Source organism: Diceros bicornis, chromosome 16, assembly GCF_020826845.1.
Source record: "Diceros bicornis minor isolate mBicDic1 chromosome 16, mDicBic1.mat.cur, whole genome shotgun sequence".
Taxonomy (NCBI): Eukaryota; Metazoa; Chordata; class Mammalia; order Perissodactyla; family Rhinocerotidae; genus Diceros; species Diceros bicornis.
The window spans coordinates 38,964,088-38,987,247 of NC_080755.1; the positions used below are offsets into that span (position 1 = coordinate 38,964,088).

Below are 23,160 nucleotides of genomic sequence, written 5' to 3' on the forward strand. Positions count from 1 at the left end.
GTGCTGGTACATAAGTTTACCAATCAGTTGGAGGCTCATTTATAGCATCTACCAATTTTAGTGGTGTAAAAACTCCCACCATGATCAACTTCTAGCTACCAACAGGTTAACAACCTGATCTGGAGCCAGTACAAGCCCACTCCAGCACACCACTGCAGCTCAACTCCAATTGCACAATATTAAAACCGTCATACGTGGACCACTTTTTAAAGAAAAATCTTTATCCAACGACAGAACTCAATTTCAATATCTTAAATTGCCAGTAATCTTCTTAGGAAACCTACTGTATACTGTAACTTTATCCACCCAGATCATTTATAATAAAGATTTATGTTCTCAATACAAAGAGAAGGAAATACCTGCTTCATACTTTCAGAAAGAAGCCCAGCATACGGCTTCTGTGCAAGGTATTTCTGATATGCTTCAAGAATCATTAAAGCCACTTCAGCATGGACTGCTTGATGCAGATGAAGGGTACCCTTTTAAAGAGAAAAATAATCACAAACATGCCATCTTGATTTTTTTTTTATACCTTTGAACCAAAAGACCAGGCAGAATAGTAAAAAAAGGATCTTGGATGCAGAAGCTAAATTTTCTAAAAATCACATCCCCTAACAATGGAGTTACAAAATGACAATAGGAAAAAAAAATGAAATCTTAAAGAACCATTTCACTTCATCTAGATAGGTGTGAACCTGAGTCATCCCAGACCCCAGCCATACAAGGTAACTTCAATGTGAAATCCCCACCCTCGTATCTCTATAAATTATATTAATCCAAAGTTATAAGTTTGGGTTATAAGTTTAAAGGCATTGCCACTAACTAGGAAGATGTTTAATTATTATTAATAGGAAGATATTTAATAATTTAAGTGTACATTCTCTTTTATTATTCTATCAGTGAAAATATATAAGATACTCAACAACACAGGCAAAATACTCCTTCAGGAGCTTGAAGTTGCCTATCACATTTCTCACCAAATTTTCCTTTGCAACCTGAAGAAATATATTCCTCTCATAGAAGGTGAGTTTCCTAACTCTAATAAAAGATCAAGGAGACGCTCACCAGCAGAGTCTTCATGCATCTCTCTGGGAGTAGGGGACTGGGGAGTTCCATTCACGAGTCACAGAATGTGAAGGTGGAGAACAGCCCCTACAGCTCTCACCCCCCAGCGCTTGAGTAAGAGAAGACCAGAGGAACCCATGGGCAGACCCAAGTGGTCAGGGACACCCTGGCAGAAAAGCTCCCTAGATTCAGCTTTATCCATGCAACAGGGGTCATGTTCATGCAAACCACACAAGATGAGTGCGACGACTACATGATTTGCTCAAAACAGAAGCTGGCAGAAGCTGGAGAAGGCCGAGTACTCTCCCATTTTCCCTTTAAAATGTTTAAATATTTTGATCAAGGAGCTAACTAATAAGGCCTAGGGTAAAGAGGCAGGAAAGGTTTAATTGTCAAAATCAAAGACATGGCATCTTTGGATACACATGATAGGTAGCAAACTCTTAATAATAATAAACTATTATTAATAAAAACTACCACCACTGAGTATTTAAGGTGTGCCAAGAACTGTGCTAAATGGTTTACATGTCCTAACTTGCAATAACCCTATGAGGTAAACGTATTAATAACAATGCTTACAGATGAGCAACTGAGGCCCAGAGAGTTCAGGAAACTTGCTCAGGGTCACACAGCCAGGGCTCAGAACTCAGGCAGACTAGTTCCGAGCTCAGGCTCTTAACCAATGCACAGTGTTTCGTAAGTCAAATCTGGCAATGACATGTGAAACGAAATGCAAAAGGAAGAGGAACCAGAGGCAGGAGAGGCAATGAGGACAAACTGCAGTCAACAGACAGAGATAAAACAACAGATACAAACAGCCTAAGGAAAAAGGGAAGAATTTTCAACATGGAGCAATTTATCTTCATTTAGAGGATGCTTACTCTGCAAAACAGAATTAAACGGATGATCCTAAACTCTGACACAGCTAAAAGAATTTGCAGACCTTGCAAAGGACACTCGGAAATGTTAATGGTTTCAGAAAACTTTCTTTAAAACTGATGTAGAACCTCCAGTCTCTAGGGAATGGTTTTAACACATACCTGTTCAGCAAATCCCCAATTGAGTCCTTCTAGAATCACACAGGCTAATTTATTCTTCACCATTGTCAGGTTATAATTCAATAACCAATCTCGAATCACAGCTATCTCAGAGTCAGATGGTTGCCAAAGATACAAAGGCAGTTCTTTAAACAAGTATAAAGAAACCTTATTTAAAAGAAAATAATAATTAACATCAAAACTTAAAAGGCAATCCTATATTACTACAATATTACATTATTAAACTGCTTGCAAACATTCTTCTCCAAAAGGAAGTGGGGTTTTGGTAGATTTTTAGACAACTGAAATGGACATCATGGACAACCAAATGAAATGATACACCAAAAGCACATTTTGCTATCCTTTGTAACGGTCAATCTCTTATTATATGTAAATTGGTATACTTCCATTTAAGAAAACCACCATACCAAGACCCAACACCACACCAAGACCCAAATTCAAAGGCATGACAAATCAGGAGACAGTCATTCATTTTACATATCATTACAAAAAGATTTAGCACTTTAAATAATTATTTCCTCTCTGGGATTTAAAAAGATATTTCTATTAGCTTCCAAGCAATTGGGGGAGGAGGGACAAGGAGTAGATGGAGGTAAAGATAAAACAAGATCAACTAAGAGTTGGTTATTGTTATAACTGGATGATGGGTACATAGGGATTCATTGTACTATTCTCTCTACTTTTATATATATTTGGGAGATTCTGTAATAAAAAGTTTTTAAAACCCTGTTTACAAAAAGTCTATAGCATCACTTTTTAAATAACATATCCACGTGTGCAAATTAAGATAAATCTGGGTTCACTTAATACAGTCTGTTTTAAGGGAGAATGATCAGAAGAGCATTTTATAATGTCTAGAATGGTGGTGTCTAGGGCCGGCCCCGTGGCTTAGTGGTTGGGTGCGCGCACTCCGCTGCTGGTGGCCTGGGTTCGGATCCCGGGCGCGCACTGAAGCGCCGCTTCTCCGGCCATGCTGAGGCCGCGTCCCGCGTGCAGCAGCTAGAAGGATGTGTAGCTATGACATACAACTATCTACTGGGGCTTTGGGGGAAAAAATAAATAAATAAATAAAATTATTAGAATGGTGGTGTCTATACATTTTATAATGTCTAGAATGGTGTCCAATGGAAATATAATGCAAGCCACATATGTAATTTTAATTTTTCTAATAGCCGCATTTTTTAAGTCAAAAGAAACAAATAAAATTAACTTTAATAACATATTTCATTTAATCCAATATATCCAAAAATTATCAACAGATAATCACTACAAAAACTTATTGAAGAGGCCGGCCCAGTGGCACAAGCGGTTAAGTGCTCCGCTGCAGCAGCCCGGGGTTTGCTGGTTTGGATCCCGGTAGTACACCCGCGCACGGCTTGTCAAGCCATGCTGTGGCGGCATCCCATATAAAGTGGAGGAAGATGGGCATGGATGGTAGCCCAGGGCCAGTCTTCCTCAGCAAAAAGAGGAGGACTGGCAGATGTTAGCACAGGGCCAATCTTCCTCACAAAAAAAAAAATTATTGAAATATGTTACATTATTTTGTTCCTACTAAATCTTTGAAACCCAGTTACTATTTTACACTTACGGTGCATCTCAATTCAGACTAGCCACATTTCAAAGGCTCTACAACACAGGACTACAACACACATACTAGCATTTTTCAGGTTCCTGCACTGCTCCCAATTGGAGGCAAAACAAAATGTGAAAGAACAATAGAAAGAATAAATTTTAAAGAGAACTTTCCTTTCCTTTGTATGTGTGTGTGTGCACTTAGTAAAATTTTTATGAGGATTTGTTAATAAAGGTCTTGAACAATAAAATGGTAAAACAGTATTTTTAAAAATAGAAAAATCCTACTTTACCCTGTGAGTATCAGAACAAAAGAGCAAAATAATGGTACTAGAAAAATGAGTATAGCAATGAGATCTGTCCAGAAAAGCATCTATCCCAGCTACATAAGATAATGGTATAGCATATAACTACCCACCAAGAATGAAAGTGGGGCTATCATAAAAGACCCTAGGGACATCAAAAGGTTAATAAGGGAATATTACCAGCAACTCTATGCCAATAAATTCAACTAGTTAGATGAAACGGAAAAATCCCTTTAAAAACAAAATAAAAATCTGAACAGTCCTATATCTGTTTTAAACATTCAATTTGTTATCAAAAGGCTTCCCATAAAGAAAACTCTAGGCCCAGATGATTTCACTGGTAAACTCTACCAACCATTCAATGAAGAATTAATAGCAATCTTACACAAACTCTTTCAAAAAATAGAAGAGGAAGGAATGCTTCCCAACTCATGTTATGAGGCCAACATAACCCTAAAACCAAAACTTAACAAACACATAACAAGAAAATAAAATTACAGATCAATATCCCTCAGGAATATATATGCAAAAATCCTCACCAAAAAATATTATCAAATTGAATCTATCAATACATACCAAGAATAACACACCGTGATCAAATGGTTTTTATTCTAGGAAACAATGATGGTTCACCATTTGAAAACCAATGTAATTCACCACATTGACAGAAAAAAGGATAAAAATCATAAGATCATCTCAATGGATACAAAAAAAACTGCTGAATATCCATTCATGAAAAAACTCAGCAAACTGGAAATTGAAATTTTCCCAGCCTAATATAGAGCATCAGTGAAAAACCTACAGCTAACATTATACTTAATGGTGAACTTTTGAACCCTTTCCACTATAAGGAACAAAGCAAGGGTGCCCACTCTCTCTACTTCTATTCAATATTGTAATGAAGAACCTAGTCAATGCAATAAGGCAAGAAAAAGAAATGATTAGAAAGGAAGAATCCTAACAAGAATTCTCAACAAAACAGGACTTAAAGAGTGTATTTTACAATATATTTATGCTTTCACTGAAAGTCAAAAGAACACTAATTTTACCTGAAGACTATATTAGGAAGATATACGGATTTCACTAACAAAAGTAGAATGTCTCCTCTGAGTTGAGCCCATCTTTGAACTTATAAAATAGGCCAACAGAAAAATATGATATCAATTTGCAAGTTATCACCAAAACACATCTCTGAGTTCTACACTTTAGGATCTCGCAAAAGGCTTGGTCTTTATCAATAACTACTCCTAACCCAGAGGAATCTCCACACATTTAAAGCACATAGGATGTGACCTCTGGTGCTGGGCCTCTAGAACAGGAAGTTATCTTCAGTGGGATACACTCCAAGTGTATCAGTGAAAGTTTAGAGCCCTAGGGCACAGCTCCCCAGGCTCTGGGTCTAGAGTCTGATTCCAGACTAGCCCAAGGTCACAGCAAAAATATCCAAAGCATCCGAAGGCCACTATGGAAAAAAGTATAGTGGTTCCTCAAAACATTAAAAATAAAATTACCGGGCCAGACTCGTGGCTTGGCGGTTAAGTGCGCACGCTCCGCTACTGACAGCTCAGGTTCAGATCCCGGGTGCACACTGACGCACCGCTTCTCTGGCCGTGCTGAGGCCGCGTCCCACATACAGCAACTAGAAGGATGTGCAGCTATGACATACCTCTATCTACTGGGACTTTGGGGAAAAAAAAAAAAGGAGGAGGATTGGCAATAGATGTTAGCTCAGAGCCGGTCTTCCTCAGCAAAGAGGAGGATTAACATGGATGTTAGCTCAGGGCTGACCTTCCTCACCAAAAAAAAAAAAAAAAAAAATACCATACAATCCAGCAATTCCACTTCTCGGTATACACCCAAAAGAACTGAAAGCAGGGTCTCAAAGAGATATTTGTACACCCATGTTCATATTCAGCATTATTCACAACAGCCAAAATCCAAGTGTCCATCAACAGATGAATGGATAAACAAAATGTGGTATCTACATACAACAGAATATTATTCAGGCTTAAAAAGGAAGGAAATTCTGACAATACTACAATATGCATGAACATTGAGGACATTATGTTAAGTGAAATAAGCCAGTCACAAAAATATAATACTGTATGATTTAACTTATACGAGGTAACTAGAGTCGTCTAATTCAGAGACAGAAAGCAGAATGTTGGTTGCCAGGGGCTGGAGGGTAGACGATGGAGGGAATGGGGAATTATTGTTTACTAGGCACAGAGTTTCAGTTTTGTAAGATGAAAAGAGTTCTGTGGATGAATGATGGTAATGGTAGGTAGCAAAACAATGTGAATGTACTTAATGCCACCAAACTATATACCTAAAAATGGTTAAGATGGTATATTTTATGTTGTGTATAATTTACCACAATTAAATTTTTTTAATGTAAAAATAGTACCATGTACTTTTCTAAGGAAAGCATGATACATCATCTATTCATTTAGAAAAAAATATGTCTCATAAACTAATCTTTCACTGGAATCTACCCCCTTATGAATGTGATGAAGCAATGATAGTTATCAGTCATCTATCCTACAGGGATGATACAGTGACTATAACATGTAAGGGCCTTTTACAAATTAGGCCCATAAAAAAATACTATCACTTTAAACGTTCCTCTTGAAGTTATAACGCATGACTATCTGCCATTAGAAAAACTCACATGTCATAGTCTTATTATAGATGATGAAGAAAATCTTTATTAAGTGTACATTTTTTTAAATGGTACATCCATACAATGGAATACTATTTGGCCACAAAAAGGAATGAAGTACTGATATATGCTACAACATAGATGAATCTGGAAAACATTACACTAAGTGAAAGAAGCCTGTCACAAAACACCATATATTATGTGATTACATTTATATTAAATCTCCAGAATAGTCAAATCTATACAGACAGAAAGTAGATTAGTGGTTGCTTAGGGCTGGAGGGGATGGCGAGACAGAATGCAATAGCTCAAGAGTATGTGTTTTCTTTTTGGGATGATAAAAATGTTCTAAAATTGTGGTGATAGTTGTACATATCTGTGATTACACTAAAAAGCATTGACTTGAACACTTTACATAGATTAATTGTATGGTATGTGAATTATATCTCAATAAAGCTCTTTTTAAAACCTACACAAAGATTATGAGACTGTGACAAACAACAGAAAGAAATTACATGTGTCTTGCTCAACTTAAATTACTACTTTTAATTTTGCTTTTGGCTGATTTAAATAGGGCCTTCTTTCTTAATCACAATTGTTTCCTCCAAGTATAAAACCTAAGAATTATGAAAGCCAAACAAAATTATTAAATAAAAACTGTTAATTAACTATAGGCTATAATTAAAGTAAATACCTGTTATTGAAGGAGATAGGAAAGTCACTTTGAGGAGATTAAAGAGAAACATCACAGCTTTTTATAAGCAGCAGCTAACCCTAAGTAGGCATGGTTAACTAGCACAGAGCCCAGGACATAATAAACGTTTTCTTCATCCTTTTGAGCCTATGACTCAGTCACTTCCAACAACCTTACTATTTTTCTCATTGCCCCATTAACTCCAAGATTTAGAAGGGAAAAAAAGCAAAACAAACAAAATCAGTATTCTTACCATTCCAACCTGGTCAATGGTATCCTGAACTCTGTCCAGAATGATAGAAATTATCTCAGGGTGAACAGCTGTGATGGCTCTTAAAAGCTCTCGACCAACCTTTGAAAAAGTCTCTCTGGTGGACAGGGTGACATAAGATACCTAAAAGTTGGAGGAGGTAGAGAAGGCATTTTTAATACCAATTATCAGTCAAAACACATTTCCCTAACTTATTTAGGATATTTTCAAGTAAAGTAGAAAAAGTCTCACATGGATCCTCAGTTCACACCACGTTCAAAAAGATGTCACAACATCAGAGAGCTAACTGTCTACCCTGAGGCTGGAAGGTGGGAGGAGAAGGAATGGAGGGGAAAGGCAACTATGTAACAATGACTTCAAGTGCTGGATTCAGGAAGTATATCCCAAGTCTGTTAGTAGCAATAATATATAGTCACGTGCCACATAACGAAGTCTTGGTCAATGACGGACTGCATATACAATGGTGGTCCAATAAGATTAGTACCACAGAGCCTCGGTGTGTAATAGGCTATACTATCTACGTTTGTGTAACTACACTCTATGATGTTCACACAACAACAAAATAATTGCCTAACAACACATTCTCAGAATGTGTCCCCATCATTAAGCAATGCACGACTGCAGTTCCTTCGGTGTAAAAACTTTTCTAAATTTGAGGAAATCACTGAAATGATGAAAATCAGAATGTATTTCATGGAAATATCTATTCTTTCCGACAAAATAAGACTCCCAACTACAAGAGCTTCTGAAATATCAATGTTTCCCAACTCCTCTCGAACAATGTCTTCCAAAATCCACTGATGCCAATGGCTAGCATTTTTCTTAAAAAAAATACAGTAGAATAGAACAGAAAAACAGAATAAAATGGGAGAGTGGATCCCAGAAAGATTAAGTATTGCTTTAATTTCACAAATGTACACTCACACACACACCGGATCAGAATGCAATACAGAATGCAATATTTACTGTGAGTATTGATCAAAACACTTGAAACATTATTCGAGGGCATAAATATTACTCTAGCAATAGATCTTGAGAATCCCATTTAACGTTAAATGTATGTTAAATGTAAATATATGTTAAAATATACATTCTCCCCCCAATATTTTCAGACCATGAAGATAGTCTGGAATTCTAGATCCATCTAGGCCTTAACTTCATGCATGGTTACAAAGTACAAGTATAGGAACAGCTTAATAGAGTATTTGATCTTAGAAAAGAACTTTAGATCATCCAGTTCTGTCATTCTCAAACTGGAGTACTGGGGGGAGGATGATAAATTCAGAGAATCTTCTTCGAACATAATTCTACTTGAGTGTACTTGAATAGTTTGGAGGAAACGTTTTTTATGAAGATAAACAGATAAACGACAGCCTAAATTGAAAATGTGCATAGTTTTTTAAATATACACAAAACTCCAAAGAAAGTTTTGATAACCACTTTGGGTTATATTCCTAGACACTCAGGGGTCCAAAGTTCACTCTCTTTCACCATTAGGGTTGGCTCAGTGAAAAAAGCAAGGATCTCATTCCAGCCTGTCATTTTATAGATGAGGCAACTGAAGCCCAAAGTGGTAAGTATGTTTCCGATGCGATACGCCATTAGTAGCAGAGTTAAAACAAACCTAGGTCTTCTAACTTTAGGTTCAGTATTCTTTCCACTATCTCATTTAAACTGGCTTGGAAGCCAGGTTTCCGTATTACTGGCAGGGTCGGAGGAGTGGAGGGAAATTTAGGGGAAGGGGAGAGGGAAACGACGGACAGTATAAAAACTATGAATGTCAGGAGGCTGTGCCAGATTGTCTATCCCTTACCAAGACTCATGTATCAAATGTCAAGAGATATTAGGGGGAAATGGAATGGGGATGATTCATATTTTCAATATTCCTTATAGCAAAATGATATTCCTTTGATGCTCTATCTCCTTCCACGAGTACAGATAGTATGAGGTAGTCACATTTTTTAAAAAGCAATCCCGGGGCCAGCCTGGTGGTGCAAGCGCTTAAGTGTGCGTGCTCCGCTGCGGAGGCCCAGGGTTCGCCGGTTCAGATCCCGGGCGCGCACTGACGCACGGCTTGCCAAGCCATGCTGTGGCAGCGTCCCATATAAAGTGGAGGAAGATGGGCATGGATGTTAGCCCAGGGCCAGTCTTCCTCAGCAAAAAGAGGAGGATTGGCAGATGTTAGCTCAGGGCCAATCTTCCTCACCAAAAGGAAAAAAAAGCAATCCCAAAAGAATCAATGGATGGACAATCTAAAAGAAAACATTTTTTAGCTGATCTCTAAAATGTAATATTCTAACCTCATATATCTCCAGAACAATAATTTTTATGAAGTCTTCATCCACATCGGTTCTTCTGGCTTGAGCCATCTGAGCAAATGTAGTCAAAAGGCAAATCTCTTCCGAGCTATTCATGGAAGAAAGACACTTCTCAAAGTTCACAAAATGTTCTGGGTCTGCAAGTTCATATCAAGAAGATTAAAATGGGGAAAGAATAAATATGAATCACTTTAATTACTCTTCCAGAGAAAAAGATATAAAATTTAAAAACATGTAGAAATATTTAAAGACACAAAGGTCTTTGTTCCACAATGGATTTCTACAGGCACCAGGAAGAATGCTGTGCCAGATGAAATTCCAACTCTAAATATAACATAGCCTCAGAGGTGACATTTAACATCTCCAAGCCTCAGTTTCCTCATCTGTCTCAAAAGGTTATTTACGATTAAATGACATGTCACCAGTGAAGTGTTCTGTCAACTGCAAAGCATACTACTGTCACTTGGTGAGACGTCTTCAAAGGAACACTTGAAGCTTCTTGGTAATTGTCAGCCAAATGAATGACAACCTTCCTAATGAAAACTGCTGAGACTGCAAACTACCCAGCACAAACACGGCACTCCAAACAAAAGAGATAGGCTTATAAGTGAAAATCTGACACAAGAAATTAGTGATAACCATGACTGAAATACTGATAAAGGTGGTAAGCGGTATATAATATGTTTTGCCTAGTTCTCAGATGCTGCTGTGTAAGCAATACTACATTTTGTCACCGGAGGGCAGTACTGACCAACAGCTTTGCCATACATGACAGAAAACTAAATGATGCAAAGGCAAAGTTATAGAAGGAAGATAAAAAAGAGCCTATTTAAAAAAGATATTCCCCTACTGGAACTTTTCACAGTAAGAAGGCAACAAGCCAACAATTCTTTCCATGTGTTTACACATTTGAGAAATCAAAGGCTATCCATCAAATTTCCCGTATTTTCAAAATAACTCCAGGGGGCATTTATCAACCCAATCTTCATTTCCCATCCCCAAATTGGGTTTATAATAGAAATTACTATCTAGAGCATTTCAATAATAATGAAAATTGGAATTATTATTCTAATAATCAAAACAACAAAGCAGTCTCTCAAATTTCAAAATTATTACACATGAGTAGAGTAAAACATTCTCTTTTAGTCCTTCTAAAAGTAAAAAAAATAAAGCCAGGAAGAGAAAAAGCACACAAGAGAGGAAACATAGATGTTGCATATTATGGCGAGGCTGTACCTTGGAGTTGCTTCTTGCACTCAGCAGGCGTGAGGGTGGTGTAGAGCTTCTCCAGATTCCCACTCTCCACCTGGTGCATGAGGTAGAAGAGCTTCCAGAGCATCTGGACTGACAGTGTCCCAAAGGGCATTTCCGACATAAACAGCCAAATGCCAAGTCTGCATGTTTTAAAAAGAGTAGGAATAATTTTATATATCAGTCAACTTCACCACACTGAGAAAGTAGACAAACCTTCATCTCTGACAGAAAAAAAAATTCTTAAATCACACTACAGCAATCTTCCTAACATGCTTCAGTCATAAACATGTCAAGGATGGATAACAATAACAGCAAATACTCACAAAGCACTTAGTCTGTGCCAGGTACTATTCTAAATCGTATCATATATATCATCTCATTCCATCCTCACCAAAATCAAGGTAAGTACTTTTACTGATATTACCCCAATTTACACATGAGGCTACAAGGCACAGAAAGGGTAGTAAGAGACAGAGCTGTGTTTTGAACCAAGGATCCTTTAAAGACCTGGGCAATAGAGAGGCCACTTAGATGTGAATGTATGTGCCTGCACACGTGTACAGGCACGTGTGTGCAACACAGACACGTGCAGTGGGTGGGAGGGGAATCAAAGCCCTCCAGGGATTCTTCCCTCATCACCGAATGAAGTTCAAACTCCTCAGCCCTACATTCAAAGGCTTTCACAATATGACTCAGACCCCATATTTCCAACCAGGGCGCTATCTGCATTCAAAATATTAGACCATTCCTGCACAAGCTGGAGAGCTCCCTCCCTCCAAGCTGCCATCCCATTTGTGAAGCCCTCCTCTGATCTCCTCCTCAGCTCTATCACAGAATTCCATCCATACCTGACTTTCGCATGATCATACCCTTTATCAGGTTCTCACACTGTAATAGGCAGAAAAACCATCTGGAGACTTTGTGGAAAATGCAGAGTCCCAAGACTCGCCTACAGAAATTCTGATTTTGTAGGTCACAGCTGGGGTCCATGCTTTGATGTGGTGTGTAGGTCCATACCTGGGATCCGAACCCACGAACCCCGGGCCGCCAAAGCGGAGCACGTGAACTTAACCACTATGCCACTGGGCCAGCCTCTTGGGGCCATGAATTTGTACTTTTTACAGTCACCTCAGGTGACGCAGACTCAAGTGGTCCTTAAAGCACACAGTGAGAAACACTTCAAGTTACTGTAATTTATGTACACATACTAGCCATGGCAATTTGAGAGCAGAAACCAGTTTTGTTTACTTCTGTATAAACCATTATGTAACCTAGACTCTTGTATTTTAATTATCCTGTCCCTAAACCATCATGTTGAAAACAATCAACACTCAATCAATGCTTATCAAAATTTTATTTTATATAAATTTTATCTCAAAAAAATCTAAAAGAAAACAAAGAGGCACTCAAAACTGTCGCTGTATTTTGGGCAAAACTGCAAATTGACAAATCACAAATAAACAAAGCTTAAGAGAAAACAGAAAAAGAAATTAAATAGCGCATGCTTAACCCACATCTATGGGGCACCAGGCTGTCAGAGGCCCAAACCACCACTGATCTAGACTCTGAAAAACAACAGCTAGACTTCTGAGCAAGACTCCGGCTTCAGTGGGCAGATGCTATGCACTGACCCCCTGGCAGGGTTCTGCACAGGATGTGGTGCACCTCATGAGAATATCAAATTTATGGACAATATGGAATGTGTAACAAGAGTAATCTAAACATAAATTTTTAAGCCCATGTTCTATTTATCTTAGACCCATGCCTTCTGAGTGCCTAAAAGTGGTTAAGACTTAGTCAAGGAGTCCTAATCTTTCTCTAAGCAAGCAGTTATTCTGTTCTTCATCTAAAACCACAAAAGAACTATCACTTACATTTGAAAAGTCTTTTATGATTTAAAAAGTATTTCTAGGGGCCAGCCTTGAGACTTAGCAGTTAAGTGCGCATGTTCTGCTGCTGGTGGCCCGGGTTTGGATCCCGGGCATGCACCCACACACCGCTTGTCAGGCCATGCTGTGGCGGTGTCCCATATAAAGTGGAGGAAGATGGGCACAGATGTTAGCCCAGGGCCAGTCTTCCTCAGCAGAAAGAGGAGGACTGGCATGGATGTTAGCTCAAAGCTGATCTTCCTCACAAAAAAAAAGTATTTCTACATATTACTACATTGCATCCTCATAATATCCACGAGGTCGATGGGAAAAGGAAGTATCATTATCATCATCTCCATTTTATAAATGAAGAAAGTGAGACCACAAGTATTAAGTGACTTGTCAAGTAACAATAAATGGCAGACCAAGACTCAAACCCACTACACAACATACAACAAAGAAGGGGCTGAGGCTAAGAGGCCCATGGCAAGAGGGAATGTAGACAGTTCAGAAGGCAAAGGTGGGGAAGGGCTGGCAGTTCACAAGTGGAGCGGGGTGGGGTTGGAGGCTGGCAAACATCTTCTGGCAGAGAGCACAATGTTGCAGCAACTCACTCCTACACTTGGCCAGAAGCTCAGGGAACACAGTGCACTGCTGTGCCCCTGCCTATGCCTCAAATGTATCCTAGGCTGTAAGCAACAGCAAAGACAGAGTGATCAGAAGACAGCATTTACACAGCCAAGACAGAGGACCAGGACCCATGACAGTCCTAGACCTTAAAACCCTCTCAGTAAGACAACTTGAACAATAAAATCAGAAAATCATTTATATTGTGTACTGAGCGCCTACTCTGCCTCACTGTAGGCACCAGAGATGGGTGTGACATAGTATTCATCCCCTGCTCAACGCTATCCCAAAAGTTCAGGGGTGGCAAAACTGAGATATCAGAATTGGATTATTTTAAGACTGAAAGAAACCTGAAAAAGAGATCATTTCAGTTAATACTATACACAAGGAAACTAAAGCCCATGAATTTGCCCAAGATAAGAAATAGATGAAATACACTATTATAAGAGATCTACTTCAGTTAATGACTATCACACCAATCTCTCTCACTAGCCAGGGAGCCATTTCTCAACAATTATCATACTTCTTACCGTTTGGCTTTCAGCACATGTAGGACAGCTCTCAAAAAGAGCTCATCAAATTCAACCTGTAGTTTCTCTACGGAGTAGGGCTGCAGAGCCAATCCCAAGCCTCGGTTGTGGCTCACATACTGTGCCCAATGGTCACTCACATAACCAAGGGTCATCCTGAGCATGAGGAAAGACAACACAGCACTTTTTGTTAATGTACTCAATATGGGCATCTTTATATTACATTTGAAGCATTAATTTATTCAACACATACTTACTGAACACCTAGGTTCAGTAAACATCTTCCAGGCTCTGAAGGGAATTCAATACTGGGAACAAACTCTACCCTCATGGAGCTTACATTTAGTGGAGGGCAAACAGATAATAAACAAAATAAAGTAAAATATCTAGTCTGTCACATGGTCATAAGCGACTCTGAGGAAAATAAGTAGAGAGGGGAATAAAGTTTCTCTGGAGTTGGTAGGAGGGGAAGCCAGTGTAAGGGTGCTGGTTGGAGCAGGAAAGGCCTCACTAAGGAGGGTCATGTGAGTGAACACTGGAAGAAGTCACAGCGATATCGAAGAGGAGGGCATCCAGGTAGAAGAAACAACCCGTGTGAAGGCTCCAAGGTGTGTTCGGTATGTTGGAGGCAAAGCAAGGCAGCCAGGGTGCTAAAACAAAGTAAGTGAGGGGGAGATCAGCTGGAGAGGAAATCAGAAAAGTGACAGAAAACTAGACCATGCAGGTCCTGTAGGCCACTGTGAAGACTGTGGCTTTTACTGTGAATGAGATTGGGAACCGTAGGGTCATGAGGAAAGAAGTGACATGAGATGACTCACCATTTACAGGAAACAGTGGTTGATGTGAGAATAAGCTGGGGGCAGGGAGCAAGAGCAAAAGCAGGAAGATAAGTCAGGAGGCTATTGTGATAATTAGGGAGAAATAACTAAGAATGAACTAGGGTGGTAGGAGTGAAGGTGCTGAGAAGAAGTTGGATTCCGGAAATAGCATGTTTCATAGATTCAAAAGGATGCACCTCTTTCACACTTTAACTAATCTCTGCAATTGGAATGTACGTCAAAATTGATGACGTGCCATAATTTGGCAGCATTTTTTCTTTCTTAGTGGCATACAAAATACATCCTCAAAATTGGTGGTGTCTTAGATTTGATGAAAGATGCTGTTTCAAAGGCAGAGATGACAGAGTTGGCTGCTGCACTGGATGTAAGGTATAAAAGAGAAAAGTCAGGGATGACACAAGGTGTTTTGACCCTTAAATAAAGAATAAAGTTATCACTTTCTGAAATTGGGAAGACTATGGGAGGAGCAGTTTGGGAGGCGGGAAGAGTGAGTTCACTTTGGGAATATTAAATTGCAATGTTCGTGAGTCATCCAAGTGGAGGTGCTGAGTTGGCAGCTGGATATACAAGCTTACGAGAGAGGTACGGGCTGGAAATATAACTCTGAGAATTGTCACAGTTATTCAGATGACATTTAAAGACATGAAAATGGATGAGATCCCAAGAAGCAAGTTCAGATAAAGAGAAGAAAGAGGTCTAGGGACTGAGGCACTCCAAAATTAAGAAGTTTGGGAGGTGACAATGAAACAACCAAGGAGGCAGAAAATGAATAACCAGGGAAATGGAGGAAAAACCAGGAGGGTGTAGGATCCCGGAAACCAAGCAGAGAAAATGTTTTGAGGGGAAAGTGATCAACTGTGAGAAAGGCTGCTATGTGAACTATGTGCGAGATGTAAAGCAGGATGAAGACTTAGAACTTGCCACCGATTCGTAGCACAAAGTTCATTAGCGACCTTCATTCTTAAGAACTGTTTGGGTAGTGCTGGGGGGAAAAGCCTGATTGTGGAGAGTTCAAGCGTGAATGGAGGGAAAAAACTGGAACCAACAGATAACCTAAGGAGAGTGACCTTGTGAAAAATTGTTCTACACGTGGCAAGTATGAGAAGAATCTGTGATAGATACAAAGAGAAGTAAGCAGATGGAAAACAAAGAAATAATAATCATATTTACCAAGCAGAATCAGAAAATGAATGTCTGGACTTCTGATAATAAATAGATAGGCTTTTAGCTTTTAAGATATTACTCTCCAAGTTACCAGCCATCCTTCCTCCCACCACCTCATTTTCATTATCCTCTACCAAAGGCTTTCTCTAAACCTTAAAAGTGACCCCCAGCCTTTCAGTGCATCCTATGATCATTTACTTGGCTTTATAAACCTGATGGAAATACATCTAAAATAAATTAATTAAAATCAATTTTGTTTTGGAAACAAAAGTGGGGAGGGGGAGAAGTATTATGGTTTTTTGGAGGAAAGGAAGGTTGGAAGAAATAACAGCATATTTATATGCTGCAGAGAATGACCAGTAAAGACAGAAAAATCGATGATGCAGAAAAGAGGACATAAAATTAATTCAAGCAAAAGCAGTACGTATTCTCAGAATGTATTCACACTTGATAATAAAAACATAAACCCACTTCTCATTCAAATAAATGATAATGTTTTCTCAGTTCAAATATAGTAGCCACTGATGAAGTCTTTGCAGCTTTCCTTAAATGGTATTTAACAGTAATTAGAATAAGAATAAATAAGAGAAAAAACAAGGAAACGATGCAAACAGCTATTGCCAATTTTCCATAGCTAAGTGACACTTTCCAGGCAAAAGCTAGGAGGCAGAAGAAAAGAGAGAGCAAAGGAAGAGGAAAGGGCCCGCATTTTCCTTGACCAAGTTCAGTTTCTCTGGCCAAGTTCAACCCAGCAGCTGCTTTGAGGATCCTGACTCCAAGAACAATTACTATCTAGCAAATCAGTTAAATTTGAGATAACTAGCCAAATACTCTGACTGGAAGCATTTATAGAATTCTCATCTGGTAGATGGTAAAAAAAAAAAAAAAAAAAAAACAATTCTTACTTTTATGATAAATAAGACCTGAAGTATACACTAAAATGTCCATCATCCCAATTATGCAGTATCTGTGCCTGACCAGGGTGAAAGCAAATAGAAATGGATGCACCAACAGCAGCGTTACCTGATCATATAACCAATTCGCTTCACAAACTGCCTATAGCGTGCTCTGTTAAAGGTTTCTAACCCCACAGCCAGAAGTTCCACTAACGAGTTAGCAAAGGCAAAAATTTTCATCATTTCTTGAGGTCTTGTTGTTTCAGGTAAATAATCACCTAGAAGTTAATCAGAAGAAAGGAAAAAATTTTAATGACAACAGAAAAACACTGAAGGATACAGGTGGAAATACCTCAATGAGGAAACACAGCCAAGATGAAGACAAATTAACAATCTCCACTTCTCTGGCTCCAATGTCAACGTGAAATGGGAAACTTGAGACAAAGTGCAAAATTAAGACAATTTATTAAAGCTGGGCAATGTGCAAGCTAGTGAGCCTTTGTGCATCTAAGCACTTAGGAAATAGAAGCACAAGAGAAAGGAAGCCTCAGCAAGGTGCGATGCAATCATCTCTGTACAGTATGGCCAGGCACATGAACCTGAATCAGGAGCCTGCACAAGACATAAGATGATGCTGAGTTCCTCTGTCTGAGCTTGCCACCACCCCATTTCACATAGGACAAAAGAAATTAGTCTACCTTTTGCTTTAAACCCAAGAAGATATTGAAAGAGTTCATGAAATGGAAACTGTGATAAAAGGATAACCAAGTCATCTTCATTAAGGAGAATCCAACTGGTCTCAGGGTCTTCATCCTAAGGGAAAAGATACAAAATCATATCAGCTGATTTGATCAGATCGCACTGTGGTCTATAGTTACAGGAACCAAATTATCACAGGTCTCAATGGTACACGTGTGGTATTCTCATGAGTCTTCATGGACTTCTCCTCCAGGACAGAGATGTATAGTATCAGTTCCATAGCAGGCTGTAAATCCCCTGAAATTGTGAGCACAATTTTATGTGTATCTGGGTCATGTCCATTCTTCAGTGGCTGAAACTGCTCTCATTAAATTTCCATCCCAAAGAAGATTTTAAAAAAACTCCTATAGAGTGGGTATCTTACTATAAAGCTCAGTGCTTTGACAACATCAATTAAAGAACCATGTCCTACAGTCCAAGTTATTTCAGCTACTAGTCTCTTGCCCCCAAATCAAGGTCTACTGTAGTACTCAACTGACGTATCAAGAAGCAATCAGCAATTATACATCAATAAACAAACAAAAAATTTTTTAAAGGAGCAATTAGCATTTGCTATGGATAACTGAAGTTCCGTTGTCAACTAGTGTTGCTGAAAGCAGGACAAAAATAACAGTGATCATACACAGGGATTATATAGGAGAAATCTTTGGGGGTTTTTCTTTGATACAGTGCACTAAAGCTACCTTAGAAACCAAACTGATTTGTGTCCTAACATACGCTACATTCAAAAGGGAATGCTGTAAAAGGATCCAGAGATCCTGAAGAACATATCACCTCAACTTCAACAGGGACTAATGTAATTCATTCGTAATTTCCTTAAACCACTCATTTTTGCCCTCTTATGTGTCCTAGATGGATAACAAACAAGAGCCTCAGAAACTCTACTTAGAGCAGTAGTTCTCCACTCTCGCTGTCCATTAGAATCACCAGGGAGGCTTGTAAACGTTTGGATGTCTGGGAGTGGGCCTGGGCAAGGTTTTTAAGTTGCCCAGGTAGTTCTAAAATACACCTAGTGTCAAGCAACCACTGATGTGGATAATCCAGAGAGCCCTCCTCCCCAAGGCCTTTTCTCATCAACAGCACACTCAATATTCTCATCCGCTCCCCAAGCTCTTGAATTCACTCAGTACTTAGTGAGTGCTAACCAGGAGCCACACACCACTACAGGGGCCTTAATCATTATCTGTCTCTGAGATTAAATGCAGGAAACCTACCAGAAAAAAAGACTTCTCTCTCAGGAGAGATCACTCTTGGGGAAACAAAACATGCTCCACCATAATCTTTAAAAGACCAACTTGCACCAGGTCCTGAGAAGCTCTCTTCAGGATGACTGTGCAGTCTCTAGCAAAGACATCTGCACATCCACCTCATTTACCACCATCTCACCACCTACTGCAAATCCCAGGAAGAGTAAAATGAGTATGAAGAGGGTCCCTGTTCCTGCATGAGCACGTGGGTAAATACACAGACGTGATCCCCACAGGTGACATGGCTGTCGTTCTGAGAACTGTCCATTGCAAACTTTCAACTTCTTTTCAAGAGAACAACTTTTAATAAATCTGGTGGCTGGCCATCCTGGACAAGAATATCAAATCAGAACTTGGACCATAAAAAAGCACTAGGCGTGATAACTAGCTGGAGGAAAAATTCCTTACAAATACACTATGTGTACAGTAGAAAGAAAAATCAATGAGTGTTACCTCAAGAATGGATTTTGATCATTAAATTCTCACCAAAAATAGAGAACCATCTTCTACCTTTCAAATGAGAAGATCTGGATAAGAGTTTATAAGAGTTAAGGGAGAACCTTGGTAAGCCCCAGCTCTTTATTACACAGACTCAGGTTATCTGCAGGTGAGATCTCACGCCCAGAAACTTGTTACTACATAAAAGAAAATCCTAATGTAAATTTTATACAATATGAAAATATTTCCAGGTTCCAAATTCTCCCAGCTGAATAGGAAGATATTCCAGAGAAGGGCGGCAGCGTAGCACACTGGTTCAGAGCACAGGCTCCAGAGGCTCTGCCATTTAATGACCAAATGACTTGGGGCAAATTCCTTTACCTCCCTGCACCTCAGTTTCCTCATCTGTAAAATGGGAATCACATCAGTACTTGCCTCATGGGATTGTTGGGAGAATTAAATGGGATAATATGTGAAAAGTGCTAAGAACAATAGTTGGCACATAAGAAGGGCTCAAAAATGATTAACCAAAATAATGCAGACATGATGAGTTACCTCTTCTCCTCCCTCATCTACTAGTGTCCACGTCCCAGATGCAGGCCCCGAGGAGGCCGCCTTCCACTCACTGGGCTTCATGTGGCACAGGAACTCTGCTCGATTTCTAAAGGACAAGAGAAATCACTTCAGTGACATAAACAGAGACAGCCCGGGGGCCGGCCCCGTGGCTTAGCGGTTAAGTGCGCACACTCTGCTACTGGCGGCCCGGGTTCAGATCCCGGGCACGGACCGACGCACCACTTGTGCAGCCATGGTGAGGCGGCATCCCACATACAGCAACTAGAAGGATGTGCAACTATGACATACAACTATCTACTGGGGCTTTGGGGAGAAAAAGGGAAAAAAAAAAACAAAAAACAGAGACAGCTCATGTGTGTGCATTCTGGATCATCTACTCACCCTGAGGAAGAGTCAGACATCGACCCAATCTTCAAATGATTTAAATTAGTAAACAAGAAATAAGAACTGGCTAAAATTCAAGGAGACTAAAACCTCACTAATTTTGGTGTAGAGACCTTGACCATTCTGAATTAGTAATGGAAGTAATTGCAGAAAAGCAGTTATACTGGCACAGCTCCCGCACACAGCGTGCCATCAATACCCAGACATGGATTGTTGCAGTGCCTTAACTCTAACCAGGCTTACGAAGTGTTGCCAGGCAGACAACTTTAGGAAACATGCTTTCTTGAACAGAAAAGGATAATACACAGGTAATGCAGAAGCTTGTTTAGGGCAAAAAAGTACTTCTAAATGCAAAAACATTTTTAAGTCAAATCATATCTACCACATGTAGGAGCAGCCCCCTGTATCCAGGCAGCGAGAGAGAGGAATTGGGGAGAATTCCTGCCAGTCAGGCTTCACAAGGTGTTGACTGGATCTGATGAGTAGGTGTAACCAGAGAAGTTTCCTCTTTAACCACAACCAGGTTCTCAGTTCCCTGTTACCCCTTCTCTGGCCTGACCCTGAAAACTCATCCATTTCTTCCTTGAACCAGGAATTTCTTCCATGACTTCCGGCTCTGTAGCTCTAGTGCTGCCCTTTCCACCCAAGGAGCTCAATCCTGAAGCTCCAAATGTCCACTGGTATCTGTCACTTGTATGTGTCCACTTGCATGCCTCAATGACCTCAAACTTTCCCCCTTACAAAACAGCTCTCCTTTCTGCCTTTTTGGTCTGTTAGGGCTGTCAACACCCTCTCAGTCACTCAGACTCAGGAATCTATAGAGTTATGTCCGAACCACTCCTTTCCCACATTTTCCTTAGTTAGTCAGTTACTTAATCCTTTCCTGGGAAGATGACCTTTAGGTTCCCCTCTTTCTCTTTTCCACCACCATTTCCCCAATTCAGGCATGGAGGCAGATAAGCTTTCCAGGACCGAGAGCAGGTGGTAGCAACATTGCTCAAGGTCACCTAGACACAGACTCTGCCTACTCCCCCAGTTAACGATGCACCCTCTTGATGATGAGTTGGGTTTCAGAGCCAGGAGAGCCAGACATCTGTAACTATAATTCAGTTAAGCAGAAGCACATCTTCTGCCTCCAGTCCATCCTAATCTTCCTTAAATACAACTTTTACCCTTGTTCAAAAACGCTCAATTGCTACAATACATACAATCAAGTCTAGATCCCTCTGTCTTAATGTCAAGGCCTTCTGTAATCCACCTCATCCTAGTTATTCATCTTCATTAACATCTCCCACACACCCCTTCACTCCAGCTGAGCTGCTCTCCTACCTGTCATCTGCACAGCCATCCTTACTGTACTTTGGGCCATTGCTCACTGTTCTCCCCACCTACAGTGCCCTCCCCAATCCTTCTCTCCTATGGAAATCCCATCCAGTCTTCAAACCCAGCTCATTCACTTGGAGCCCTCTCTGACTACTCCACCCTACTCCCCTTATTCTCTTCATTTCTATTGCATCAACCTTAGCCTCACAATATAGCACTTAAATCTCTGTTTTTTTTTTTTTTCCCTCTGCCACTAAATCTCTTCTTCTAAGGAGCAGATGATCTTTTTTGTCTCCCCATGGCATCTTTCACAATAACATGTATAACAGGAGAGGCAAACCCACTAAAAAGGGGGATCCAAAACAGGTTAGTGGTTTATACATAGGCAGTTAATAGGATCACTTTGGGACAAAGGGTACCAAACCCAAAGAAAATCTGCAATGTTCAATTCTGAAATGCTGACACTTCTCTTAGCAGTTCTTTGGATCTGGGCAGTTTAGGAAGCCAATCCTTTGATAGAAAGAAGCATTTCAATTTATACTTTGCAAAGCTATTTGACACTTACTTGACAGGAGACATTAGCAGGGCAAGGGACTGCATAAAATGAAAGACCCCTGATGGGTTATTCAACACTTTGATCTGAAATCAGAAAAGGAAAAGGCATATTGTAGAAAACCAACAACCCAAGTATCCACAATCTCAGTTCACTAGCATTCTGACAAAGAGAGCTGTTACGAAAACAAAGATGGAACTGGCACCTAATCCACAAGAATGAGAAGCTGTACTGATTCCGCTGTACTCAAAGTGCACAGGTAGCTGAGCACTTTACGTCAATTACCTGTAACAATATGGGACGAAGGATAATACTGTTATTTTAATCCAAAGATAAACAAAACAGAACAAAAAAATCCTTCTTCTACCTAAAAAGATTCAAACTTCTTGCCACCAAAAATACTACAGAAAAGGTAATGTGGAGAAGTTGAACTTGGCATACACTTGGCTTCTACCCATCTGAGTGGTTGCTAGGAGTAACAAAACAACCCAAAGGCAAGCAGCAGAGAAAAGAATCTATAAATCACATAATCAATGCCTAAGTTGATTATATGAGAGTTGATCACAGACTCGGATCTCTGCTAAAATTAAAGAACTTTGAGATGCTGGTGGTTTCTCTTTTACCTGTACAAACTGTGAGGTGAGGTGGACTAATTTAAGAAGCTGTGTTGAGAAAAGCCCTAGCAAGCCTTCCTGCACAGAAATTTTATAGAATTAAATACTACTGAACCTACCAATCCAGACTACAACTGAACTTT

The 23,160-nt window shown here is 39.7% G+C and overlaps 1 protein-coding gene across 1 annotated transcript in view; it reads right to left on the bottom strand.

Moving 5' to 3' along the window:
• Positions 1 to 23,160, bottom strand: part of EPG5 (ectopic P-granules 5 autophagy tethering factor) — a 111,159-nt gene that overhangs the window by 69,433 nt on the left and 18,566 nt on the right. Inside the window, exons 6-15 of the mRNA XM_058557033.1 lie at positions 22,416 to 22,489; positions 20,123 to 20,228; positions 17,822 to 17,936; positions 17,251 to 17,401; positions 14,225 to 14,380; positions 11,182 to 11,339; positions 9,928 to 10,082; positions 7,610 to 7,750; positions 2,106 to 2,270; positions 360 to 479 (exon numbers count right to left, since the gene is read on the bottom strand). Of these exons, the coding sequence (XP_058413016.1) occupies positions 360 to 479; positions 2,106 to 2,270; positions 7,610 to 7,750; positions 9,928 to 10,082; positions 11,182 to 11,339; positions 14,225 to 14,380; positions 17,251 to 17,401; positions 17,822 to 17,936; positions 20,123 to 20,228; positions 22,416 to 22,489 (1,341 nt within the window). The remainder of the gene's footprint in view (positions 1 to 359; positions 480 to 2,105; positions 2,271 to 7,609; positions 7,751 to 9,927; positions 10,083 to 11,181; positions 11,340 to 14,224; positions 14,381 to 17,250; positions 17,402 to 17,821; positions 17,937 to 20,122; positions 20,229 to 22,415; positions 22,490 to 23,160) is intronic.